General features: G+C 33.9%; 2 protein-coding genes across 4 annotated transcripts in view; one reads left to right on the forward strand and one right to left on the reverse strand.

Moving 5' to 3' along the window:
• The first annotated feature begins 993 nt into the window (after positions 1-993).
• LOC103499064 (uncharacterized) lies at positions 994-7623 on the forward strand. Of its 2 annotated transcripts, none has more exons than XM_008461955.3 (6): positions 994-1607; positions 1689-1848; positions 1992-2179; positions 2462-2585; positions 2910-3040; positions 7205-7623. In XM_008461955.3, the coding sequence occupies exons 1-6, from the start codon at positions 1386-1388 to the stop codon at positions 7334-7336; spliced, it is 957 nt and encodes a 318-aa protein (XP_008460177.1). In that variant the 5' UTR covers positions 994-1385; the 3' UTR covers positions 7337-7623. The 2 variants fall into 2 exon arrangements, with proteins under 2 accessions (XP_008460177.1, XP_050934973.1); XM_051079016.1 differs by lacking the exon at positions 7205-7623 and adding an exon at positions 6854-7154 and having other exon boundaries at positions 1019-1607.
• Positions 7624-8995: 1372 nt separating this feature from the next.
• LOC103499065 (NAD-dependent malic enzyme 2, mitochondrial) overlaps positions 8996-26899 on the reverse strand; it is an 18552-nt gene continuing 648 nt past the window's right edge. The window contains exons 2-19 of one of the 2 annotated variants that reach the window (XM_008461957.3): positions 25947-26043; positions 25119-25237; positions 24870-25037; positions 17741-17869; positions 15865-15925; positions 14247-14350; positions 14072-14155; positions 13885-13991; positions 13540-13642; positions 12521-12628; positions 12314-12379; positions 11791-11863; positions 11618-11704; positions 11405-11459; positions 11247-11318; positions 10132-10194; positions 9896-10010; positions 8996-9323 (exon numbers count right to left, since the gene is read on the reverse strand). In XM_008461957.3, coding sequence (XP_008460179.1) covers positions 9252-9323; positions 9896-10010; positions 10132-10194; positions 11247-11318; positions 11405-11459; positions 11618-11704; positions 11791-11863; positions 12314-12379; positions 12521-12628; positions 13540-13642; positions 13885-13991; positions 14072-14155; positions 14247-14350; positions 15865-15925; positions 17741-17869; positions 24870-25037; positions 25119-25237; positions 25947-26043 — 1683 coding nt within the window. In that variant the 3' untranslated portion in view covers positions 8996-9251. Of the gene's footprint in view, positions 9324-9895; positions 10011-10131; positions 10195-11246; positions 11319-11404; positions 11460-11617; positions 11705-11790; positions 11864-12313; positions 12380-12520; positions 12629-13539; positions 13643-13884; positions 13992-14071; positions 14156-14246; positions 14351-15864; positions 15926-17740; positions 17870-24869; positions 25038-25118; positions 25238-25946; positions 26049-26899 lie in introns of both variants that reach the window. The other variant, XM_008461958.3, reaches the window with a different exon arrangement.

Raw genomic sequence — 26899 nt, forward strand, 5'->3', positions numbered from 1 at the left:
TTGTTAAATTAGTAAATACAATTGTCCAATTTCGAAATAATTTGTTAAGAAATTTTACTAATTTTATTCTAAGTCATTTTTTAGAAATACAAATTTAATTATTGTCTATTTGTAATTAGCGGCAGCGTTCTACATTTGTTTTTAACAAATTTAATTACGTGTTCTAATGCATGCATCTATATTTATATTTATTGATTAAATTACTTATTACATAAGACTTGAAGTTGCGCAAATTGTTACTATTTGCTGTAATTTGAAATAAACATGTTCAACCGAATTGTCATTGATGTAAAAGATAAAAAAAGAAAATATATCCGTAAACGGTATTATACATACCATAAAAAAGTATTCTACAGTAGGAAAACAAATAAATCAACAACATACTTAATTTATTTTTGGGTAAATTAGGTAGAAGTTGTTTGAGAAATGAAATATTAAAATTTTCAATCCACAGTCCGTAGGTTTAAAAAAAAAATCTAGGATAAAAAAGCAAACATAAAACCCTAAATCAGTTGGTTGAAACCACGTTTAAAACAACCATGTTGGAGGCATTTGTCAGCTTTACTTTTGAGATGTTAAATTTTAGTGATCGGTAACTCATTCGTTTTCAACTTTACTTCAAAGGGGCCCTTCCTCTATTTCTCGCACTTATTTTTTTTAGCATGTCTCTTAGAAATCACTGATTGAAACCTAAAAATTTTCAAACTCACAATACCTAGGTAAAAGAAAATACTAGGAACTAAAATTAACATGAAATCTTGAACATAATTGTCGTAACTACATTGAAAACAAAATTAAAGATACGTTTGAATTGATTTTTGAAGTGTTTAATTTTTTTAAATATTTCATTTTAAGATAAATTAAGATATCTGACATTTGTTTAAAATAACTTTTAAAGAATGAGATTAGTAAATAAACAATTTTAGAGAAGACACGTACTATCAAATTTTAGAATAAATATTTATGTGATGTTTTGTAAGAAATATATATATATTTTTTTAACTTGTAAACCTTTCACTCGAGTTGGATTTGTTTTGCCTTCCATGGACTCGTCAGAAAAGTGGGGGATAGAGTCTGACCAATCTAGTGCTAAGGTGATATTCCCATTCGTCTTCATCAAGTAGAGACCGACGGCAAGCTCCCCAACTTACTCGAAGTCTGCCTAACTTAAGAGTAGGCATACACCTCTAACAGTACTCCGCTTGATCGGTATCTGCATGCATCATTGAGCCCATTTTGAAACTTATCAGTCCACTTCTTATGTTAGGATCTTTATAAGTTGAGAACCTACGTATTTGTCCACTCACATCAGTTAACCCGAATTGAGGGAGCTTCATTTTTCATTTTTCACTTGCGAAGAACCAGACAGCGATTTGGCAACAAATATGAGGAAGAAGAAGGTTTTGGTTGTGGGCGGCACAGGTTACTTAGGTCAGCATCTTCTATCAGGACTTTCCGAGATCGATGGAGTTCCATATGATATCGCGTTCACTTATCACTCCTTTGCGCCTGAAGATTTGTTGGGAGCTCTTCCTCATCTACTTGCATTTCAAGTTGATTTAAAATCTGGTCAAGGATTCGATACCGTTGCTGAGAATTTTGGCCAGGTTTGCCTCTGCCTTCGCCCATTGATGATGTAGAGTGATTGATTCTTGTAGCTTCAACGTAATTAAGATTTCAATTACCAGCCAGATATTGTTGTTAATTGTGCTGCTATCTCTGTCCCCCGTGCCTGCGAAATAGACCCTGTTTCTGCATTTTCTGTCAACGTGCCTACCGCCCTTGGAACTTGGCTTCTCAGTTTTGAAGGGAGGAATACCCTATTCATCCATCTATCAACTGATCAAGGTAACTTTTCGGTTTCTTTCTTATCCGTCAATTTATTTACTATTTGCTTCCATCTTGTTCACTTCTGTTTCCATTACATATAAGATGTTGCCTTTGTCTGTTATATTTCAACTGGGTACTGCACTATGTTATTTTCCCACCAGTTTATGAAGGCGTGAAATCATTCTATAATGAAGAAAATGAAACCATTCCTGTGAATGTTTATGGCAAGTCAAAGCTAGCAGCTGAACAGTATGTTTCTGAGAAATTTTCTAACTTTGCAATCTTGAGATCCAGTATCATTTTTGGTCCTCAGACCATCTCACCTGTTCCTAAATCTCTTCCTGTTCAGGTACGTGGTTATGCCTATGCGTGTTATATCGTATTTCTGTAATTTCCTGATACGTTAATGCGTTTATACACGTATTTGATTGTAAAGAAAAGAATGCAATTAAATCTGGCCATTTTAAAGGTACCTAGTGGAAGGGATTGGTGTCATCGAATTTTTTTAATGAACATTAACTTTTATAACCAACTAACTCAATCGATCATTTGTTTCTACAGTTCAATGATATTGTTATGGCCTTCTCGACTTATTTGTACATAACAAGTAATTTGTATGCATTTGATACAGTGGATTGATGCTACCTTGTCTGAAGGAAGGGAAGTTGAATTCTTTCATGATGAGTTTCGATGTCCTGTGTATGTCAAGGATGTCGTGAATGTCATCATAACATTGATTAAGACATGGATATCAGGTATGAATTTTGTAAAGTCTTGAGAAGTGGTGCTCCCGAGGTCCCTTTCAGTCAAATCCTTTGTTGCTGAATAATTAATTGTAGAATAAAAAACACGGTACATATAATGTATAGTTCACCATGTTTAGTCATTTTCCTATGAAGTGAGGAGATGAACCACCTCTTTTGAAATTGTTTTATCTTTCTCATTCTGTTGGCATATACTTGCATAATTGATGGTTGTTGTTCAATCATCTTTCTCTTAAGTTGGGGGATGTTGTATTTACCTTTATTATATTAATTTAGTTTCTTATTTGTTTGTGATTATGAATGACTGAATTCCAGAGGGCAAGCAAATGCAATTGCTGTTAAATGTTGGTGGACCAAATCGTGTATCACGTGTTGAAATGGCTGAGACTGTTGCAGAAATTAGAGGGCACAAGAAATCATTGATCAAAAGAGTGTCTGCATCATCAGTATGTTCGCCTCTTGATCATAGCACCAAATCATGATTGTTGAATTCACTAAAAGCAGTATTTCTTTCCTCATAGACCAAATCATGATTGTTGAATTCACTCATTCTGGTGTAAACAACGCTATAGAATAAAAGACCGTTTAGTTTGTTTCAGTTAGTTACTCGATAACTAAATTTTGTAATATTACCTCTCTATAAATAAAACATTTCCCCTTAGGGATCAAATTCATATAAACAAATTCTTTTAGTAGTTTACATCAAATTAGAATCAGAGCGCCCAAAAGATTTTGGGACTATATGGCTAACCGCCGACAGGTAGAGCAAGTGGGCAACGGCCAAGAACAAGAGGCCGAAGCAATCCTCGTCCTCTTTCCAAGAAATACTTCAAGACGCTTGCTGTCTGTTGGAGACTTGATGGAGAGAACTATGAGAGCACTCGCGGAAGTTTTGCAGGGGTTAGATGCGGCAGCTCCCCTTCAAGAAATCCATGAAGAATGACCAACAATGGTTCAACATTAGGATCAACATGGTGGAGTTGGACAACAAAGATTGGGACAAATTCATCAAGAAGGAATATTCAGAGTTCAAGATCGTAGAAGACCCAATCAAGAATACCAAGAACCAACTCCAAGATTTCAAAATTGCAACCAAGAATTCCAAGATTGGAGTTCTTCGAATGATGAGGTACAAGAAGGAGAAAACGAAGGGTATTAGAGAAGGAACCTAGCTCATTATGGAGAAAAAAGAGTTGAACCTACTGAACATAAGAGGAAGATTGACTTACCAAGCTATGATGGCCGTACATTGAGATTTTTTTGGATTGGCTAAAGGATACCAATTTTTCTTTTTTTAACTATATGAATACTCCCGAAAGAAAGAAGGTCCACTTGGTGGCATTAAAACTTAATGCTGGTGCTTCAGCATGGTGAGAGCAAGTAGAAGTGAACCGAAGAAGAAATGGTAAAAGACCAATCCTTGTTTGGGAGAAAATGAAGAGATCGATGAAAGCAAGATTTCTCCCCCCTAACTATGAGCAAACACTTTGTAATCAATACCAAAGCTATCGACAGGGAGGTCAAGCTATGGCTGATTATATTGAAGAATTCCACCGTTTTGGGAGCCTGTGCAAATCGAATGGAGAACAAACAGCATTTAACTGCCCGTTTTGTTGGTGGTCTGCGATTTGCATCAAGGAAAATTCCAACCATTTTTGACTTTATCGAAAGCCATTACCTATACAAAATTAGTAGAAGAATTGATTGAGGCTAAGTCAAAGAAGACTTCTTTGAAGGTAATGGCCCTTATTCTTTTGAAGGTGGATTTGAAAAGTGGCTACCACCAAATCCACATTCGGCCTAAAGATGAATGGAAGATTTCCTTCAAAACAAATGAAGGGTTGTTTGAATGGCTAGTGATGCCTTTTGGCCTATCCAATGCTCTAAGCACGTTTATGTGCTTAATGTACCAATTACCAACAGAATTGAGGAAGATCACTATCAACACTTAAAGCTAGTATTCAGAGCTTTGGAGAACAAGTTATACATCAATCGAAGAAATGCACGTTTTGTACTAAGGAGATATCATTCCTAGGCTTCATCATCTGTAAAAATTAAGTACGAATGGATGAAGCAAAAGTGGAAGCTATTGATAATTGGCCAATTCTGAAGACAATAAAATAATTGCAAGCTTTCGTGGGATTACCATCTTTTTACAAAAAATTCATAAAGAATTTCAGTTTATCAACCACCCCTATAACAGATTGCTTGAAGAAAGGAAGTTTCTCTTGGGGAAAATCTCACAAGACAGTTTCAATCTGATTAAATAGAAATTCAGCAGCCATGCATTTTTAAAACCTCATGAGTTTAATAATCCCTTTGAAGTTGCTGTAGATGCATGTGGAATGGGGATCAGAGCTGTTTTATCTCAAGAAGGCCACCTTGTGGACTTTTTTAGTGAAAAGCTTAGCACTTCGAGACAAATGGATTACCTATGAGCAAGAATTATATGCTCTTTTGAGGGCTTTGAAGTAGTGGGAGCACTCTATTGTCTAAAGAATTTTTCTTGCTCAAGGATCATTTTTCCCTAAAGTACTTACAAGCTCAAAAAAATATTAGTCAAATGCATGCCCGTTGGATATCCTATATTCAACACTTTGAATCCTCCATCAAGCACCAAGCAGGGAAAGAGAACAAGGTAGCCGATGCTCTGAGTAGAAAAAACACCTTATTAACTCTCCTCTCGGTAGAGATCATTGCATTTGATCATTTCCCAAAATTGAAAGAAGATGATGAAGATTTTGGAAAAATATGGCGTAACTGCATTGACCATCTTTATATGGAAGATTTTCATATTATTGAAAGATTCCTCTTCAAAGGTGATCCGATATGTATTCCTCATACATCACTCAGGGAAGCTCTAATCAAAGAAGCTCATATCGGAGGTTTAGCTGGCCATTTTGGATAGGATAAAACTTTCCATCTAATCAGCAAAAGATTTTTCTGGCCGCAAGCAAGAAAAGATGCTAATAATTTTGTGAAGAGATATGCGTATGCCAAAGAGCTAAAGGGACTACAACTAATGTTGGCCTATATTCGCCTCTTCCGATTCCTATCAATATTTGGGAGGACCTTTTAGTTGATTTTGTTGCTGGCCTGCCAAAGACACGAAGGGGTTTTGATGCTGTCATGGTAGTAGTGGACTAACTTCAGCAAGGTGGCCCATTTCCTAGCTTGCAAAAAGACTAATATGCTGTTTATATTGCTACTCTTTTTTAGAGAAGTTGTGAGACTCCATGGAATACCTAAGACCATTGTATCGGATAGGGATGTTAAATTCCTTAGCCACTTTTGGAGAACACTTCAAAAAAAATTTGATACTACACTCAAATTCAACACTACCTTTCACCCTCAAACAGACGGCTAAACTGAAGTGACCAATAGGTCCTTGGAAAACTTAATTAGATGCTGGAGTGGACCACACCCAAAACAGTGGGACATGGCTTTTGCCAAAACAGATTTCGCCTATGAAGAATAGAACCACCGGCAAATGTCCCTTTGATGTTGTCTATACTAAAGCCCTTAAGCTCACTTTTGACATAGCCAACCTGCGTACGGGTGTGGATATACAGAATGAAGTAGAAGAAATGGCAAACCGTGTACAGAAGCTTCATAAAGAAGTCTATGATCACTTCATAAAAAATACAACATCTTATAAAGAAGATAAAGATAAGAAGAGAAGAGAAGTTCACTTCCAAGTGGAGACCTGGTTATGGCACACTTGAGGAAAAGAAGATTCCCAGCTGGGACCTATGGAAAGCTAAAAGATAAACAAGTTGGTCCTTGCAAAGCCATGGCAAAATAGGACCCTAGTGCCTACAAGATAGAACTACCAGAAGACCTGAATATCAACCCAGTTTTTAATGTGGCGAACTTAAAGAAATACCACGCACCAGACGTGTTACAGCTTGCTGATCCAGCTCAAGGTCAAGTCTAGTGTTAGGGCGGTGGATTATGGTGTAAACAAAGCTCTAGCATAAAAGGTTTTTTAATTAGTTTCAGTTAGTTACTCAATAACTAACTTTTGTAATATCATCTCTATAAATAAAGCCTTTCGCTCTCTTCAGAGAGGGATCAGATTCACATAAACAAATTCTTTTAGTAATTTACATCACATTCATTTTCACTGCTTTAGAAATATTTCTCGATGGTACTTCTTTTTGACTCCAGCCTGTCACTTGGACACGCTTTCTACTTATTTCAATTATACAACTTGCGATATGTCTAGTAACAGGCTCCCTTCTTGTTGAACTCTCAAGGAAACTGACAAGATCTACTCTGGTTTATTTGGTGACATCGTACAAAATGAAAACTTAGAATCCCAATGGGTGCTTGTTATAAGGTGGCAAAAGGATCAGAGACCGGGAGCACAATACAAGAAGTGGAGTTGCAAATAATCCATTTTTCTTTTTAATAAAATGTGTATATATTGTACTTGAATACTCTGTTTGATAGTGCCTGCCCTATATTGTACTTGAATACTCTGTTTGATAGTGCCTGCCCCTTTTGGTAGGCTAAATAGATTGCGGAGATGTTGGCAGCTGTTTATTTCTCCCAGAAGATTGTTTTATTATCCACTTTTGATTTGTGTTTTCACTTGAATGCTTCAGATCGATCGAGGCGTAAAATCCCCAGCAGACATTTCAATGAACATTGATAAACTGGTCCAGATACTTGCCATGTTTCCTGTTTCATTCACCGACGGTGTCAGATTGACACTCGCAGCCGAGATTACAGAGTGATGCATTGGACACTGTAATGACTCTTCACTGCTGCTTTATCTTTTAAGGCTCAATGACTCAAATTTGGTTATTATGGTCTGCAAACTGCCTCAAATTGCTGCAAATTTATTTCCTTTTCTCGGTTTTATATAATGGTTTGCATCTTTTTTTGTTTTCTAATCATCAACTATTATTTCGTTTTCCTTTTCTTGGAACTTGAATTTATGTTCTTCACCATTATCATCTTAGAATTTTTTTTTTTGAAAGCCAAAGCCCTCTATTTAGTAATTATTTGGTTGTTTATTTTTATGTTTTTTGGTTTTTTTTATTAAATGTAAGTTTATGTTTACTTCTTTCATCTAATAATGTCTTTGGACTTTCATTTTTCCGTTTCATATACTTTAATGGTGGCAATGTGACTTCTATTGATGGAGATTTTTTTGAAAGAAAATAGATCAAGTTTGTTTGGAAAATTGGTAAAAAATAGAAGATTCGACAAAATATTTATAAAGATAATTAATTTTATCTTTTAGTAGTTTTGTTTTATGTAGGATAAATAATATCAATTTTTATAATTAAAGAACCCCAAACTAAAATCTATACTGATTTAATGTGAAATTAAATGAGATATAAAAGGGAGAAATCAAAAGTTTCTTCCCATCACACGTATGAAGTTAAAAACCTACCAAAATAAGTGTAAAAGAAATCAATGGTTTTACCTCTATCATCATTAGTCACACTCACAGGTTGGAAAAAATCTAAAGACTTGACGTCACATATTGTTAATGAATTTGCGATAGTTTAAATAATTCAAATGCTTCTATGTAAAAAAATTAAAATAAAATTCTTAAATAAAGAAGGTAAAAAAGAAAGGAAAAAAAGAAAAAGATATTTTCCTAATGTTGGAAAATTAAAGACATGTTTAAGAGAAATGGGAGAGTAATGGTAAATCAAATTTAAAAATATATACAAGGCTACAAACAAACTTGAATAAAAAATTTAAACACACTGATGACCCTCAAGGTTTTGGTTGAATGCCATTTACACAATTGACCCATGGGTTTTGTTATTTCAAAATAACTCAAATAAGTTATTTTGAAAACAGTATTCGAAAACTACTTAAAATGACTTTTGAAACACTATCAAAACTCATTTAAAATTTCTAATTGTTGTAAATGAAAAAATTTCTGAAAATATATATAAAATATAACAATACTTTAAATTCTATCGATGATAAAAATCGCTAAAGTTCTATCGATGTTTATCAATGTAGTGATAAACATTGATAGAATATGAACTTTTGCTATACTTTAATTCATTATATGCTATATTTGAAAATGTGTTTTTCCTTTTTTTTTTTACATCAAAATAATTAAATTAAAATAACTTTGAAAAAAACTTTTCTAGTCAATACAAACCAACTCTTAATTTTACTCCTTAACAAATAAAACTATAACTCATCTTCAAAACTTGTTACATAATACAAGTTCAGAGACATTTACTCAAATCAAATAAGTAGCATAAATTTTCAAACTATAAGGAAATCAAGCTAAAATCTTGAAGAAACTAAATGAAATTATATTTATTTTCTTTTTAAGAAAAGCTCTCAGATGTGAAATTAAGGAGAAAGAAAACTAAAAAAAAAAGTTCTTTGTAATATCGAAAAATTCGGATAAGAACTTATAATGGAAGTATAAAGAGAATGGATTGCTGCAAATATGAACTCCAATTGCATGATGATGTTTATCACCTTCAATACAATAATTGAGAATGTAAATATATATATAACCTGAGGGAATCCAAGCGAGAACGTTCCTCAGAGTTCATCAGAATAGAGAGACCTAATTCCTTATGTTCAATTGTTTGGCCCCGACCCCGAGCTATGAGAGATGACGATTGGGAGAAAAGAAAAGAATGGTAGAGCTCTAAATGAGGCTTATTTTTCATGGACAAGAGGGCTATAAATCGGAAACCACATATTGCGTTTGATGTATTCAATCGTCTCCTCCTGCAAAAAAAGCAATAAACTTCAACAATAAACTCAAGAAATTACAGAAATTTTAGCAACAGCCAGATTCCCATGCGTTTATATATTTGACAATTATCAAAGGTAACAAACTGTTTTCTGAAACTTGTGATGGAATGAATTATGAAAATAAAAATAAAAATGTTAATGTTAATGTGCCTGTTGAAATCCCTGCGTACAGATTCATGATCAGAAGAAATAACATTATTTAAGCGTCACTCTAGAAACAAACGACAAGATGGAAACTAGAGTTTAGACAGGTTCCTTCGTTTCTAATCCAAATAATAATGTAGGCATTTTTTGCTATCTCCAGCCTTTAAGTTAAAGCTGTATCTATCCTCAATTATCATTTATATGTTCACTGTCCACAGACAAAAGTCATTTACTCTAAGATGGGTACCTTATTTTAAGGAAGCAGAAAAAAGAGAAGGTGCTTATAACCTTATGCACCATATGGGGTTTATTTTTATTTTCTCGAGTGAAAGTGGAGATTTGAAAATATAATTTAGAAAAACAGATGAATAATATGCAAACCATGAGATCAGCCTACGTACTTTGGCCATTAGTCTCAGCTCTCGAGGGCCCACATCACCATGGCCTTCTGCCAAATTCTCCGAAACAGCACTCCTCAGCACTGCAGCTCCGACCTCCGCTGTGATTTCTCGAATGCTGCAAATTGTATTTACATATTTTGGAGTTTAGTTCTTTGGCCAACCAGTCTAAACAATGAAGTAATCAGATCGTGTTGATTCAATATGATGGAATATAGAACGGTAAATCCTACTCGTACCTATCAATCGATGGGTACAAAATGCCACTTTGAACTTCTTCATCTGTCATATAAGAAGCAAGGCTGCATAGATGACAATATCATATCAGCACCTTGGAGATAAATAAAACATAAATCAAGGGTACGGTGTCAAAATGGTAAGGCACTAAAATATTTATCTACTTTTAGACCCATCTGTTTTTCGGTCTTTGAAAATAAAATCTATTTCCTCAAATTTTCTCACCATAATTTTCATTATTAAAGTAAAAGAGTAGAATTTTCAGCAAATTTCAAAATAAAAAACGAAGAGTAAAGTTTAAAAAATTATTATTATTATTATTATTATTTTTAATTTTCAAGACTTAACTTGGTTTTCTAAAACATCGAAAGAAAGTAGATAACACAACAAGAAATTTAGAGGTGTGAGAGATGTTTTTAGACTTAATTTACAAAAACATGAAAACTAAGAAAAGTAGTTTTTAAAAAATTATTTTTGTTTTTTAAATTTGGTAACAATGCAACTCTTCTACTTAAGATTGATACAAACCATGGTAAGAAAATCAGAAACAAATAGGTTTAATTTTTAAAAACCAAAAATAAAAATGGAATGATTATCAAACGAGGCCTAAGATCTCAACTGGTAACCATTTCGTTTTTTAATTATTGATTTTTCAAAATTAAACCTATTTTCTCTATTCTTATGTTGATTTGCATCTTTCTTGAGCACCAGAGTTGAATTCTTAGCAAAATTCCAAAAAGAAAAACAAGCTTAAAAACTATTTTCTTTTAATTTTTAAAAGTTGCTTAATTTTTAAAAATAAAAACCTTGGTAGAAGTTGGATAGCAAAACAACATATTTAGAGGTGGAAGAATTGTTTATATGCCTCAACGAGGCCTAATCAAATTTAGATGGACTGCTTTCGTCAGGAAAGAACTATTGGATGCTTGATACAACCCCACTTATAATTTTTTTTCATAAGCAGTCTGCAAGTGGTTTCACCAACAACCATAAGACAAATCCTCTTAATACACCCCTATGGTTTCCGCAGCAAACTAGGCCTTTTTAATATCTTCTGTCTTCCAAATTTAAAATTAAAAAAAAAGATGATACTGGACTGCCACATAAAGATTCATACCATTCTGCAGCTGCTTGCAACATTCCATCGGTAATATAACGAGCACCTGATAAAAGAGATCCCAACCCAATCCTGCATGAAAACGATCACAGTTAAACAACTAACTCACTGAATTCTTACAAGTTCAAAATAACTGTGTTTAAAGGAAATATACAGACCCGGGAAACAGATACATGTTATTTGCTTGATTTACATGGCCAAACTTTCCATTACCTGCAAGTTATTTTACAGAAAGTCACATTAAACTATAAGATACAGGGCTAGAGTCTGAAACTTAAAAAGCTCGTGCAATTCCATTGGAAAACTTTAAATTGATCGTTTAGGTATGATGCCATTTCAAACATTTTTATTTATCAGAACATAGAAGATACCAAGTGCAACGTTCTCAAAAGGGCTTCCACTAGCGAAGACAATGTTTTCTCCAGCATACTTGAAAGCATCAGCAGCAGTGCATTCAGCTGGTAAAAGAAAAAATGGATAATCAGTTGTAACTGCAAATAGCTAGCTAATTTGAAAATTATTGCATCCTAATAAACAAACAGACCGTTCATGGTGGGATTTGACATTGCAAATATTGCAGGTTTACTTGAATCAGATTCCCGCATTGCCTTGAGAACCTAGAGTAATCCCATCAAATATGAGAACTAGAAGAGGAAAGTGAACCCGAAAATTGACACAGTCCTATATGGACTTTACCATTAACTAATGGATAAAGGACATTGAGGTCTCAAGTTCATTACTTCTATCCCTATAATTATGAGGCTAAACGAATAAAAGACAATGATGCATGTAATTTACTCGACAGATATTCAATTTCCTTTCTCCTATCCTCCATTATTGCTTTTATCTGAGGAGACGTCTAAAATAATCTCCACTCTAGAGAAAAAGATGAATGAGAAGTGGATTTCTTAAGTTGCTTATTTTACAAAATTATAACAAGAAAGTGTGAGATAAAGCATGGACAACTAAAAAACATGACCGAAACATCAAACATATTGATGTTGTTGAGATAATACTTTCTGGAAGTTGAAGTAAGCCCCAACTAACGAAAAAAAGAGGAAATGTACCTCCTCATTGAAGATACCGCCAACTCCTGACAGACCAAGAAGAACATGGGGCCTGACCTTTTTCACCTGAATAGTGATTAAAATTTCATCCATAAATCTCAATGGAGATGGTCAGAAACTACTGAAGAGTAATGGCAGAATCCTCTCTGAGTGTTGAGAAAATTAGCTAAGTAACCCTAACCATGAAGGCAGTTTGAGAAAGCTTACCACTTCTAATAAATTGGCTCCTTCACTAAGTCCCTCGAGCTCTCTTGGATCTTTAGCAAATGGTGCAGCTGCTGGATCAATATTTGTTCTTTCTTTTGTGATAAGGCCCTGCACAAAGACATAATTTGTTTTGCTCTGATGACACATGTAACATGGAGTTTAAAATCTAGCAGAATAACCTTGCTAAAATCATGACTCATGACAATAAGGTGTGAAAGATCATATAACAATTAAATTCACTTCATAAAGATTAAAAAACCAACAATTGATCTGAAAAGTTAAGATCAATGTCAATCTCATAAAAAAATTAATATTCTATAAATATATCACTTGCACAACAGTTGACCTTTTTGGGATCAGATGTAAGGGAAACAAATATGATGTAGATAAAAATTGAGAACAAGGAAGGAGGAGCATTCTTCACAGAAAAATAAATTAATTAAAATCAAAGTCAAAAAGTATTACAAGAAAGAACTTTACCCAAAAGATACCGTAGTAGAAAAGGCAAGACAGCAATAATAACAAACAATTCATTTCCCGTTCAATCAATATTAAACAAAAGATTATTTTCCACATCTTTAAAATCTGCTTTATCATGTTCATGAATGATAATTTTAACGTGCTAGAAATTTGAGTAGTTCAAACATAAAAAACACAAGCTTAATGTTAAGCTCGGCAGGTTGATCATGCTAGCAATTTAAAATCAACCCACTGACTTCATGAAATTAATAAATGGAAGTTTCGAAGTCACATAGGCAACAATGAATTATAAGCTAGAGTAGAGGCTTGACTACTATACCTGACTACCATAACATGGCGCTAAAATAAATGATAATTTTCTTTTTCATTTAATATGTAATTTGCAAATCTACAAAGATGAGGTCAATCTGCAGCATGAACACGGATCATGCCAAATCCATGAAATGGATATATAATTTGTGCAATAACTCTCATGGAAGGAAAAACTTAGCCAGACTGATGCAGAAATTGATAAATGAAAGTTTTAAAAAGATTTTTACATCTTTATCTATTAGAAAAAATTGATTTCTTGCAGTAGAATCGTTGTTCCCTGCCATTCTCGAAACAGCCTGAATAGCCATGTTAAGAACACCGAGCCCTGCACTGAAGTCGAAAGAGGGAAAAAACGGCATGTTGAGACAAATGAAGGTTAAACCAAAAGGATTGAACTAAAATTTCCAAAGTTTTCATTTCTCTTACATTCACGTAATAGTAATAATAGTAATAGTAATTCCTCTTCCAAACAACCACTTTTGTTTCAACAAAGAGGACAAGGCTTATGATCCCTAAATCGTAGGCAGCATTACTATTTGGAGTAAATGTTAAAGTTAAACAGCTGACAATACCTTCCAGCCCCTACCACTACTATCTTTTGATTGACGAAATCACTCAATGGCCGCCCTTGAGCTCTCACAGTTCCCAATAGACCAGCGAGAGCAACACCAGCAGTTCCCTTTACGAAATGAAATAAACGAAAAATGAATGTCCTTTTAAGTAAATATCTACCACCAAAATACAGCATCAACTACTCACTTGTATGTCATCATTGAACATGCAGAACCTCTTACGATAACGTTGTAATGTTTCAAAAGCCCATTTCATTTGAAAATCCTCAAACTGGAATCATTCAGGATCAAATTGCGAGGTTACGATACTGATTACTGGCAGTGAACACTAAGTTAAAAATTTGATATCTTAACCAATAAACCTGAACAATAGCTTTAGGCCAACGTGTATGCACGGCTTCCATAAATTCATCAACAATCGATAGATACTCTTCTCCCTCCAGTCTAGGTTGTCGAAGTCCTAAATCTGCCATACTAGATCATGTGACGTGACATTCTATGAAACATCTAGAACAAATAATGCATAGACTCGATGTTTAAAAAACAATTTCGGGCACATGCCTAGGCGTTAAGTGCAGGTCTGGCACCTCAAGATGAGGCGCATAAAATATGATGTGCACTCAAAAAAAAAAAAAAAAAAGAAAAGAAAAAGGACTTTTCCTCCTTTATTAATAATTTAAATAAAATTTCTAAGCCTAAATGCAAAATTCATCGAATTTAGGATTTTCCTTTATAATTCCATTTCAACTATACTTTCCCTTTGCAGTCCTCTTTTATAGTGCCTCTCACCCAAAAAAGAAAAGAAGAAAAAGAAAAAGAAAAAGGTGCGCCTAGAGCTTTAAAGAACACTATATAGACCATTTAACAAAGTGCAAGCAAATAGACACCAAATAGAGTACGAATTGAAAAAGAAAAACATGAACCTTAGGAGACACCCCATAACTAAGGCCCACTTGATTTTTGTTTTTTGTTTCTAAGAAATTATTGTTTCCATCTTTTCTAACTAAACAATTGAGTTCTGAGCCAAATTGTAAAAGCAAAAACAAGTTTTTAAGAACTCTTTCTTTTCCTTTAACTTTTGTAGATATAGCTTGATTTTTCAAAACTAGAAAACAAGACAAAAATCAATAGGTGGAAGTAGTGTTTATAAGCTTAAATGTAAAAAAATCCTAAACTAAAAACTAAGTGGTTATCAAACCACTTAAGAAACATAAGATAAATATAATAAAAAGGAGTTCCTAGTAAATCAAACTATTATTTGTTTTCTTTTTTTTTTTTCTGGATAAGAAACAATTTCATTGATAAGTGAAAATTCCAAAGAGTAAAAAAAAATCACCATGAAATACAAGATGAGCCAATGGGCAACCCAATTAGATGAAAAAATACAAATAGACCAAAGGGGAGTTGGGCGACCAAAAAGGATAGAAAAACATAAAAACCTAAAATGATTGACAATGCAAAAACTTAAAATTAAGGGGAAAACTAAACAAAACAACAGTCCAATGAAAATCAAACCAATGCACCCTAAAAGCAGAAACCATAAACCCAAATACGTCGAGGTCCCATATTCAAACAATTTAGAAGTTTCAATTTTTTTTTAGAGAAACAAAGGATATCGCACTTTGGAACTTTCTAAAAACGTACAACCAGTAACTGGCTCCGCAAATCTGCAAATCTTGGTATTACTCCAAGTCTTTGCATATTCTATAGGGAGACGTCAAGTTTCTTACCTGACAAGGCTAGAGGAGGACCTAAACAAGTAAAAGGACGAAATGAAGCAAGCTCAAGCAACAAATTCTGTTAAGTAAACATAAATATTAACTAGGGGCTTAAATAAAATATTTCACCACCACCACCACCACAACAACAACAAAAAGCCCAGATATATCGCCATTGTACAGCAGAAGCAGAGCAATATAAGCACAATACATTACAAGGAAAATAAGGAGAAAAAGACATGAAGGTTTCTCTTTCACTTACAAAGACGATCATTAAGTAACTTCTCATTGTTAGTGCCAATATCTAGCATTACTGGAAGAATCTGTCAATTAAACAAGAGAAAGCTTAATCAAATTTCAAGAAAGTGGGGTTAAGAAAAGTTGTTAAAAAAATGTCACCATTAAATGATATTAGTATTCTTAGGTCTGCTACAAATTTCATGAAGAAAAGACTGCGGACTTGAGGGTTACCCCCACTATCAGGAATACTTGCTGGAACGGGAAAAAAATATCGGGCGAATTCTAAACACGGCACACTAAAACTCTCTCTCCTGGTTCTTGCTTAAAATCACATGTAAATCTCAATGCTGACAGTGCCTCTTTCACCAAAACAAACCAAATTTCCTTTAGAAATTTATCCAAAAAGTAGCATGATTAGAGGTAACCCAACATGAGAAGATAAAACAATCTGAATGCAGGCGATCCTATAAACAATTAAAACAAATGCCACAACTGATTGAAACCAAGTTGGATAAACAACCATTTGATGAAGGGAGAGCGTTGAGCTTGTAAAGGATCAAGTCGGTATTGACCCCTCTCTAAGCAAAGAAGTAGCTTTATTCTCATAAAAGATCGAGCATTTCAAGTTCTGAATTTCTCTAATCATTTCCTTTGTTTATCGAATTCTCTTTGTTGTCGTTCTTTTTCTTAGTGAGGATAGCCATAATACAGAGTCGAACTCTAAACCAAGGAGCCAATGAAATTATATGAGGCTTCGGATTGAATGGCTCATTTTTTGGAGGAGGGATGAAATAATACCATTATTGTTCAATAGGCTCAACTATGGAAGACAGATGAAAAGAGTGAAGCGAAGTCGGGATGGGGTTGGAAAGGTAATTTTCCATATCGACATCAAAATTTCATTGGCACAATGGCTGTAGAACGCTTAACGTCAGGGCAAAAATTATCTTTAGTTTGTTGTTGGTTGTATGGGTTGCAAAATGCTTTCGGTTCATCAAAGGTGCAGAAGAGGTCGGGTTCTCCCTTAACAACAAGAATTTTAATAATCTATATTTAAGCATGTTTGTGGTTTAATTTTTTGAATTTTGTTTGAAACACAAACTCCATATGATTCACTAAATTAAACTACACATAAAGTTTTGGGTAGACTACAATTATTGGTCTTTAAGGTTTGGAAGTTCAAAATTGAACCATAAAGTCCCCAACAATTATAAAATGCTTAATTTCAAGCTATCTCTTAATGGGGTCACTAACTCGAGAATTTTCAAGGCATCAAGATAAAAGTATATACATGTTATATAGATAAATAATACGGCAAAATACACCTTTGATCCCTTGGTTTGGAGAAGGGTTAGAGAAGAGAAATATTTTATTTTATTTAAATTATAAGTATTATAATAACTCATTTTTATTTTAAAAATGCTATTCCAGGAAACTGTTAATTCTTTTACAAACTCTGTTATTAAGGGACCAAAATTAAGCAATTTTCAAATGTTGGATACTTGATTGTTCAAGTTTGAAACCAAGGGACTAATTTGACTCAAATCTCAAACCACATAAATCAAAAGTTTTTTTCTTTAAAAAGACAAATAGAACTCTATAATTTGCAATAGCAGCATATTATAATTTAATCTTTTACAATAATTAACTTAAGTATATGTTTATAGTTATTTTAAGTGATAAAATTACAATAGGCTGCAATTGCAAACCATTGAGATCTTATTTAAATGAAAATCTACTCTAACCTATTAAACCTCTCGTCACCGTATACTGTATATTAATAGATCAGTCCAAGAACGGATTAGATATTAAAGGTATAAAAGTAGGGACAAAAACAGAAACAGGCTCAGACGAGCCACAGTCGCAAACAAGCTCAAATATTAAAAGAAAAAACATACTCTTTGAGGGTTTATGCCAGCAGCAGCAACATACATATCCAGCTTTCCTATAGGTATTCCTATTCCCTGAACTCCAAGGTCACCGAGGCCAAGAATACGACTTCCATCTGTCAAGACAATCATGTCAACCTGCAGTTGGAAGAGGAAAATATAATGAAGTTCAAAAATATATGTTAGTGATATATAATTAAATTTGCTTTTACCACCGGTTTAAGCTTTTGGGTGAATTGGTAGTTTGATATGGTATCAAAGCAGGTGGTCCAGGGAGGTTCTATGTACAAGCCACTGCATTGTTGTTTCCTCCCCAATTAAAATTAATTTTCGCTTGTTGGGTCTTTCAAATATTTCAAGTCCACAAGTGAGGGAGAATGTTAGTGATATATAATTAAATTTGTCTTCAACCACCTGCTTAAGTTTTTGGGTGAATTGATGGTTTAATAATATATATATCTATAAAACATAACAATTATCCAATTACTGAATGAAACAATATTTGCTATGCTAGGTATATAATTCATAAATTAATAGACCATTATCTCAATGTACAAGTTATGTGAAGCTAAGGTCTCTTAAACAACTTAAAGAGGATCGAAGAAGAGTAACAGAAGATTTTCATTAACCATTAATCCAGGAAATAAATGAAGCATCGAGCTTGTCTAATAAACTGAACTAGGTCCTCAATATGTAACACAAATTACCCAAAGTTCTAGGCAGGGGGATATGATTTAGATACTTAAAACACTTACGGGTGTTTGGCCCATGAGTTTGAAATTAGGGGGTTTGGGATTAAGAAACCAAACCCATGAGTTTGGAATATGTTTTTTTTTTTATTGAATGTCATGTTTTAGAAAAATTTTCACTTCAACCACTTACCATTGATCATTGATGACCGTTGACAACAAACGTTAGCCAACTTCTTGACGATCAATCATAATGACCGATTGACGATCACGATGACAGGTTATCTTAACTGTGGACTCCGGATCATCTTGATTATCGCCTCCGGATTGTCTTGACTGTCGATTATCGATCGTTGGTGACCTACAACTTTGAACGTTTCTGTCGTCAGATGAACATCTCAATCGACGGCGACCAATCATTATCATTAATTATTGATGTCCTACCTCTTGTCATGATGGTCAATGACCAATAGCCATGACCCTTGGCGACCGATTGTCATGATGATCGACGACCAACCAATTGTCTTAATTAAACATTGGCGACCGTTGACCATCTTCACCACTGATCAACAATCGTCTTCACCAAGGCGTCTTACACTCTTTCCCATGGGTTTGAATAGTAAACACTATTCAAGCCCATGGATTACTTTTTTTTTCTAATTCAATCTAGAAAATTCGTCGGCCAACTCCGAACACCACCCTCGATGACCATTGTCGGCCAATTATTGGGTGTCATTTTTGACAACTCAGTAAGTGAACTTCCAACCACCAACTCCGGCAACTGCCGCAAACTTTGAAAAATTAACAAAAATGAATTTTTGAAAATTTTTTCTCTTAGTCATTTTCTGTTTTTGATTTAATCACAATAACATTTTTTAAAATACATATTTCTCATTCTTTTATTTTCTTTTCTTCTTGAGTTTTTTTAATTATTATTATTATTAAATCATCTTTTTTATTACTTACTTTCTCTTCTTTGTTGAAAACTAATCTTTCCTTCATTTTAGGAGATTTTGTTTATTTTGTTATATTTTTCCTAGGTGAAAATTGATGAACTAACTATTGTGATATCAAGTATATATAAATCTAATATTAATATATTGGTAATATGATAAAAATTTTAAATATATATCACATGTACCATGATTTAATTTAGTTTAATACCAATTTTCATTTTTTTTGTTGGTCAATTTAACTAGAAGACTTAGAACTTATTGGATTGACTTAATAGAAAAGTGTATAAAAAAAAGTTCATTTTTATTTAAACTCTTTTGATAAGAGTGGCTTAAAATACGTTGCATGTGTATCATAGGAAGGCAACGTAACCACAAAAATGGCTAAAGGTAACTTTGCATGATTGTCATGAAAAATCAATCGAGTTAAGAAATTGAATTAGAAGTACAAAATATGAAAAAAGAAAAATCAATTAAAATTTTTATACATGATAAATTTAGGATGTGCAATTCACCAAAAAAAAAAAAAAAACTAAACTAAACAGATTAGCTAAACTCAGGAATTCAAAACCAGCACCCAAGTATAGGCATCAGAAATCTAGATTCATAAAATCCTACACCTCAAACATAGACATTTATAATTCCCAGGCATCAAAACCCCATCAAATAAGCCCACAGGCATTCAATTCCCAGGAATTTGATTCCGAACCTGAGCGTCAAATGCTCCCTTAGGTTTAAGAGAGAATCAAAATAACTTATTGCATGCACTAAAGAAATATATATACAAGATATAATGGTGACCAAAGAAGGAAAGTGTAGAAAAAACCAAAAAGGAAAATATAACAAGGATATTTACAATAATAGAATTATAACACTCCCCCTTAAGTTACGGCATACATGTTAATCATGCCAACTTGTTACATAGATAATCTATACGTGCTCCATTCAATGCTTTCATGAAGATATCACCTAACTGTTATCTAGTCTTCACATATCCTGTAGATACCAAAACTTGTTGAATTTTCACGTACAAAATGACAATCAACTTCAATATGTTTAGTCCTCTCACGGAACACCGGATTAGATGCGACATCAAGTGCTTGATTATCTCATCACAATTTTGTTGGTTCGGTGATTTCAAATCCCAACTTAACAATAAGTTGATATATCCTAATCAATTCACAAACAAACTGTGCAATTGCTCTATATTTTGATTCTGCACTTGAATGTGACACAACATTTTGCTTCTTATTTTTCCAAGACATCAAATTGCCACCAACAAAAACACAATATCTTGAAGTAGATCTTTTGTCTTCTTTAGATTTTGCCTAATTGACGTCTGAGAAACATTCAATATTAGTATGACCATAATCCTTATATAGTAAAACCATGCCTAAGAGCATCCTTCAGATAAACAATGAATCATTCAAAAGCAGCCAAATGATCAACTGTAGGGCATGGCATACATTGTCTCATAATACTTACTGAATAGGCTATGTCAGGTCGAGTCACTGTAAGATAATTAAGTTTTCCTACTAACCTCCTATATCTTTCAAGATCTTTCAATAATTCTCCGTCTTTTGTGTAAGTTGGCATCACTGGGATACTTCATGGCTTAGCCCCTAGCTTCCATGTTTCAGTCAACTATGATAATAGTATATCTTTCTTGCTTTATTTTAAGTCAATTCAAAGGAAGTATTTCAACATGTCCAAATCTTTTGTTTGGAATTGAAAATGGAGAAAAGTCTTCAGAGACTGGATACCTAAAGCATCATCACCAATAACCACAATTTCGATGACACAACTCTCGAATGTTTTAAAAAAGACAAAATGATTTGACGTGCTCTTCTGCATTCCAAAACTTTCAATCACCTCAATAAATCTGTCAAACCAAGCCCGTGGACTCTGTTTTAGTCCATCCAAAGATTTACAAAGGCGACACGCCTTTCCATTCTCCCCTGAGCAACAAACCCTTGTGGTTGCTCTATATACACCCCTTCTTGAGGATCACCATGAAGAAATGCACTTCTAATATCAAGCTGATGTAAAGGCCCGTGGTTGATCGAAGTTAATGAAATAAACAACCTCACAAATCCCATTTTTGCTACTGGAGAAAAAGTATCAGCATAGTTAATGCCACATGTTTGTGCATAGCCTTTCACTACAAGGTGTGCTTTTGATCAAGCGACAAAACCATCAAAATTAACTTTAATTGTAACCACCCATTTGCAGTTGATAGACTTCTTTCTTGCAAGGAGAGAAACTAAATCCCAAGTACATCACTCATTTTTGGATCCAATGACGAAGAAGCCTCCAATACAGGACATTGAACTGAAGGAGACGAAGAAGCTTTAGGAGTAGGGCATGGAACTGAAGGAGGTTGCCGTCGATCATAGACTTTTGTGAGGAGTGGACGAATAGAAGTAAACATATGTGAAGATGAATTGCAAAGAGGATTAGAAGGGGAAATAATATTGTAGACAAAGAAATCATCCTCTGACTCTTGATGCTCCCTCGACTCGTATTCGAAGAGAAAGAAGGTGAGGAATAAAAGGAGGAATGTTCAAAGAATGTGACATCAGAAGTGACGAGATATCTATTTAAACTGAGACAATAACACCGATAACCTTTCTGAACATGAGAATAACCAAGAAGATATATTTTAAGGTCTTTGGATCCAACTTTGTATGTTGAGGCCGAACATCTTGAACAAAGCAAGTACAACCAAATATTTTGGGTGGAATGGGAAACAAATGTTGTTTGGGGAATAAGATACGGAAAGGTATCTCACCCTTAAAAACGAAATAGGGCAAGCAATTTATTAAGAAACATTGGAACTTGCATCTGAAACATTAAGGCTCAGGTGATTTCAAAAACATGACGATTCTTTCATTCTGCAACCCCATTTTGAGATGGAGTATCGAAACAAGAAGATTAATGAAGAATATGTTAGGTACTAGATATTTAGTATGATGTCAGTTAAGGATTATAAGGGTAATCGAATAGATAGAAAGTTACTAGTAGTTTGTTAGACCCCCAGTAATATACCAGTATAGTAGGAAAAATAAAAAGAATGTACACGTGTGAGAATGTGTGAGAGTTAGTGTTAAAGTTGTTAGTAAGAAGTCGGTGGAGTCTGTGTATAAATAGGAAAGTTGTTTGGTGGGAAAGGGGTATGAAATTAGAGAAGAAAGTCCAGTAGGCTTACTACTTCTTGAGAGAGAGAAGAGTGAGAGTTCTGATTTCATTGAATTGAGTTTCACTCAATTCCATCATATTGTTCTGTTCATAATTCATCAATAAAGTGAGGAATTACTTTCGTCAAGTTGAGATCTACTATAGTTATTGTCTAAGGGTGGTTACTAGTAGTTATTTTGTAAGTGTGATTACTAGGGTGGTTATATCTTCTTACAAATAGAGAGAGGATGAGTGAGTGGGGGGCATTCTGTAGAGTGATCTAAGACTTGGGTGAGAGTACTCAAGAGGGAGGTTCCAAGTGCCTTATACTTGGGTTTATCTTGTATTTTCTTATAGTTACATTATAATAAATTCAGATATTCTTGTTAGGAAGTATCCTATCAGAATACTATAAGAATCTAAATAAGACTTAAGTGCATGAGAGAAATATTCTTTAGCATTATCACTCTGTAAGATTTTAAAAGCACCACATAATTGAGTTCAAATTTTAGCATGAAAGTTATCCTTTTAGTTTCACACCAAAAAGGCCTCGTATCAGTGGAGATAGTTTTCCACACTTATATACCTATGATCACTTCCTTTCCTAACCAATGTGGACTTTTGTTCGCACTCCAGATAATCCACCCCTCAAACAAATTTGCTTCACTCCCACCACCCAAGGCACCTCCCCTTAATCTTAGGCCACTTGCTCACCCGAGCACAAGCACGAATCACACTCGTTCTTATCACTTGATAAAATACGAACAAGGCTCACTAAATTTCTTTGTTCATAATCTGAGGGTTTCACTCACACAATTTGGCCTAGACCAAGGCTTTGATACCATGCAAAACACTTGGGTTTGAGAGGGAATCATATTAACTTATTGCATTCACTAAAGAAATATATACAGGATACAACGGTGACTAAAGAAGGAAAGTGTAGGAAAAACCAAAAAGGGAAAATATAACAAGGAGATTTACAATGATAGAATTATAACAAAATAGAATCAGCTAACTGCAATTCTCAAATACTAATGAAGCAAGAGAACAATCTAGAATCCTCGACTTTAATCAAACGTGTTAATTATTGTATTTGAAAATGCATAAGAAGTCTTGGTCATATGTTCTATAAATTCTAGCAAAGTAATATACTAATATGTGCTAAAACTCGGTGGGGGAGGGGGGGATAATCCAATATTAAAATATAAAATAGAGAGAGAATCCTTGCAAAACGGATTTGGGGATATCAATATTAAAAAATTGCCCTATGGTGGAAGGGAAAGGTCATTGACGCCAAATATGGGTCCATCTACAAGTTCCCAGAACATAGAAAAACCAGTCAACGATAAGCAAAAGATCCCTGGAAGACCATATTGCAATACCACCCCATCAACCTTGTCAGGATGAGCCACACTGTTGCAAATGGTAAGGGTTTATCATTGTGGAAAAATGTTTGGTTGGAGATGCTCTCTTTCATGAAAGGTTTCCTCTTATTTTAAACTCTCTGTGTAATGATGGAGCCATTTCAGACACCTGAAGTGTCAAAAACACCTGCTAGAACCAACAACTTAGAAGAAATCTGAGAGGCTGAGATTGAAAATTTCGCCTCCACGACATGAGTGTTTGCTAGATATATTGGGAATCCACATACGTTATACATGCATCCTTTGGTGGGCTCATGACACTTATAAGGGACTCAAAGAATTACCTTGCATACACTTTGGGCAGTGATCCTTCCAAAAAGGAAAAGAAGCTTCCCTTTGTTAGATTTCATGTTTCTCTTTGAACTTTGATTTTAAAGAACATTTGTAATTATTCAATAAGTTCTATTTTGCTAGTTGAAGCCCTTCTTTTAGTTAGATTCCTTTTATTGTAGGCTTTATTTTCCGTATACCCTTTTATTCTTTCATTTTTACCCAAAAAAAGTTCTTTTAAAAAAATTAAATGAAAGTTCTTTAAAAAAAATTGAGGGTAAAGAAGCTTTTATCGGAACATTTTGTTAGAGCTTTCAAGAAATAGAAGACCTTCCAAGAAAAGGAGCTTGGCTTGAACAAAATAGAAGACCTTGCAAGAAAAGGAGCTTACCTATTCTAGATCTTGTGAAGCTATAGCTAGTTTGGTTATGGTATGGTGCAAATCCTCTCCTGTATTTTTGCTATCGCTATAGCTTTTCTTTCCTCCTCTCTAGTTGGAGAAGTTTTCATAAATTTCACAACGGGGCCATCTTTTTTAACTTCAAACCATCAATGAAATTTTCTTATTAAAAAAAAAAAAAAGAAAGGATGAGAAACAAAATGGTAGATACAAGGTTCAACAAACCTGCTGTCCTGGCCAATTATAAATCATGGACATCATTTCTCCTTTGTCTTTTGCACTGAAATACATTCCACGTGGACGTCTGAATAACCCAGAATAGTTTTGACAAACTAATCCCACTGTAGGTGTGTATATTATTGGAGCAAAGTTTCTTATGTTATCAATAAGGACCTAAAGCGAAAAAACAATAAAATTGGATCAAAACAAATATTTACTCACAAGCATCTAAACAGCAATAATTTTGCAACTTACTCGATAGTACAGTGTCTCATTCCTATCATGCAATCTGTTTAAAATCCTCCATTTCGCCAATGAAACAATGCCATCTGGTTGGCCATGAGTATTCCTCTCCAGCGACCGATATGATTCCACTAGCAAATTGAACAAAAACATGCAAGAGGCATTCAAAGAAATGATCTTATCTCTAATGCTCCTAACGATTGAAACTCTCCTACAATACTAAAAGAAATCTGTATTCAACACCAGACTTGTGACTACAAGAACTTTCTTAGAATAGAAACAAATTTCATTGCCTAATGAAACAAAATAAACTCTTTGGAATCACAAGACCAAAAGGTGAATAACATAAAATATCTCCAATTGGATATCAAAGAATCAAAGAATCAAAGAATTCAACTTCTTTTGTAATTATTCTACTTCAACAAATTGCAATTAACTCAACTTGAAGTGGCCTTCTGTAACTATGAGAGGAGCAATAAAATAGAGTTTCCAGTTTTCAACTAATCAAAATAAATGTTTCTTTAAAATAAAATTTGTGATTACACGGGCAATAACCTACCATTAAGTGTTGCAAACGAACCGACAAAGTTGCATTCAACGAACTAGAAAGCCAAATAAAAAATTAAACAACTAAACTACTAGCAATTAACATTTAACAACTACCATTGCAACTAAATAATAACCCACGAAACGATGTGTAACTAGACTAACGGTGAAATAAAGGTATGCAAATCTTTCATTATAGCAAATCCACTAATGTATTTCTATTTTAGGGGATTCATACTAAATCATTACGATGCTAGACAAGCAATGAAATTTCAAGGTCAAGCATAAACTTACTGAAACGAGCATATTGCTGCTCAAATGATATTACTCGTGGAGGAAGAAGGCCACGAATTCCTAGACGGTCTCGTTCTGTGAGAGGAAATCCAGTATCCTGCTCTTTGAAAATAGAAAGAGACAAATGTAAAGAGAGTTTCACATGACAATGACAGTGAACCAAGGGATAAAGAAAGTTTTTCTTTTTAGAAATATAAAAAGGGACAAGGAGATTCGGTACTACAAATTTTTCATAATTTAACAATAAAAAAAGAGTAAAATGCATACTGATAAAGAATTTAGAAGTGTTGATCACACGTCAATCTCCTTGTGCCATAAATCTTACCCACTTGAAGAATCAAGATCCGTCTAAAAAAGAAGTCCCAAAGGGTATTTATGAACGGACTTTTTATATTTATAGTTATATTTATTTTTATTATTATTATTATTATTATTACTACTACTACTACTATTTTATTTGGAGTTGAATGAGTATTATGGTAGAAGATTTGAACCTCTAACCTCTTGATACCAACGAACACACTTTAAAGTTGTGCTCAAAATGACAATTGTACTAACAGACAGACCTTAAAAGTGCAGTAACTAATAAGAGCTCGATTCATTTATCATGTTAAAATATTCTAGTGTAAGTACATAGTTCATAAATATGTTCCAATTATCACCCTAAATGGAGACACCTTCAAATCTGGAAACACCAAATAGTCCAGTCCTATCTTCAAATTATAAGGCACTGTATATTCATATATCATTTTTACAAAACACTTGCATTCGTCCACACCCTAAACCCTATAAGCATACCAGAATATAGACAACAATGCTTAAATTTCATTACTTCTATGAACAGAGATTTAATTAATAGCAATAAAACAATGCCCTTGGAAAATTACAACAGTTCTCAAATATACTCTTCACAGTTGCACCTTTGTTTCTATACTTTTTTTTTTATAGGATCT

This window comes from Cucumis melo, chromosome 11 (assembly GCF_025177605.1).
Source record: "Cucumis melo cultivar AY chromosome 11, USDA_Cmelo_AY_1.0, whole genome shotgun sequence".
Lineage (NCBI taxonomy): Eukaryota > Viridiplantae > Streptophyta > Magnoliopsida > Cucurbitales > Cucurbitaceae > Cucumis > Cucumis melo.

Bases quoted from the DNA above. Each gene is read 5' to 3' on its own strand.
- LOC103499064 (XM_051079016.1), top strand. From the start codon at position 1,386: ATGAGGAAGAAGAAGGTTTTGGTTGTGGGCGGCACAGGTTACTTAGGT. The intron at 1,608-1,688 runs GTTTGCCTCTGC...TTCAATTACCAG, and splicing joins TTGCTGAGAATTTTGGCCAG to CCAGATATTGTTGTTAATTG. The intron at 1,849-1,991 runs GTAACTTTTCGG...TTTTCCCACCAG, and splicing joins CCATCTATCAACTGATCAAG to TTTATGAAGGCGTGAAATCA.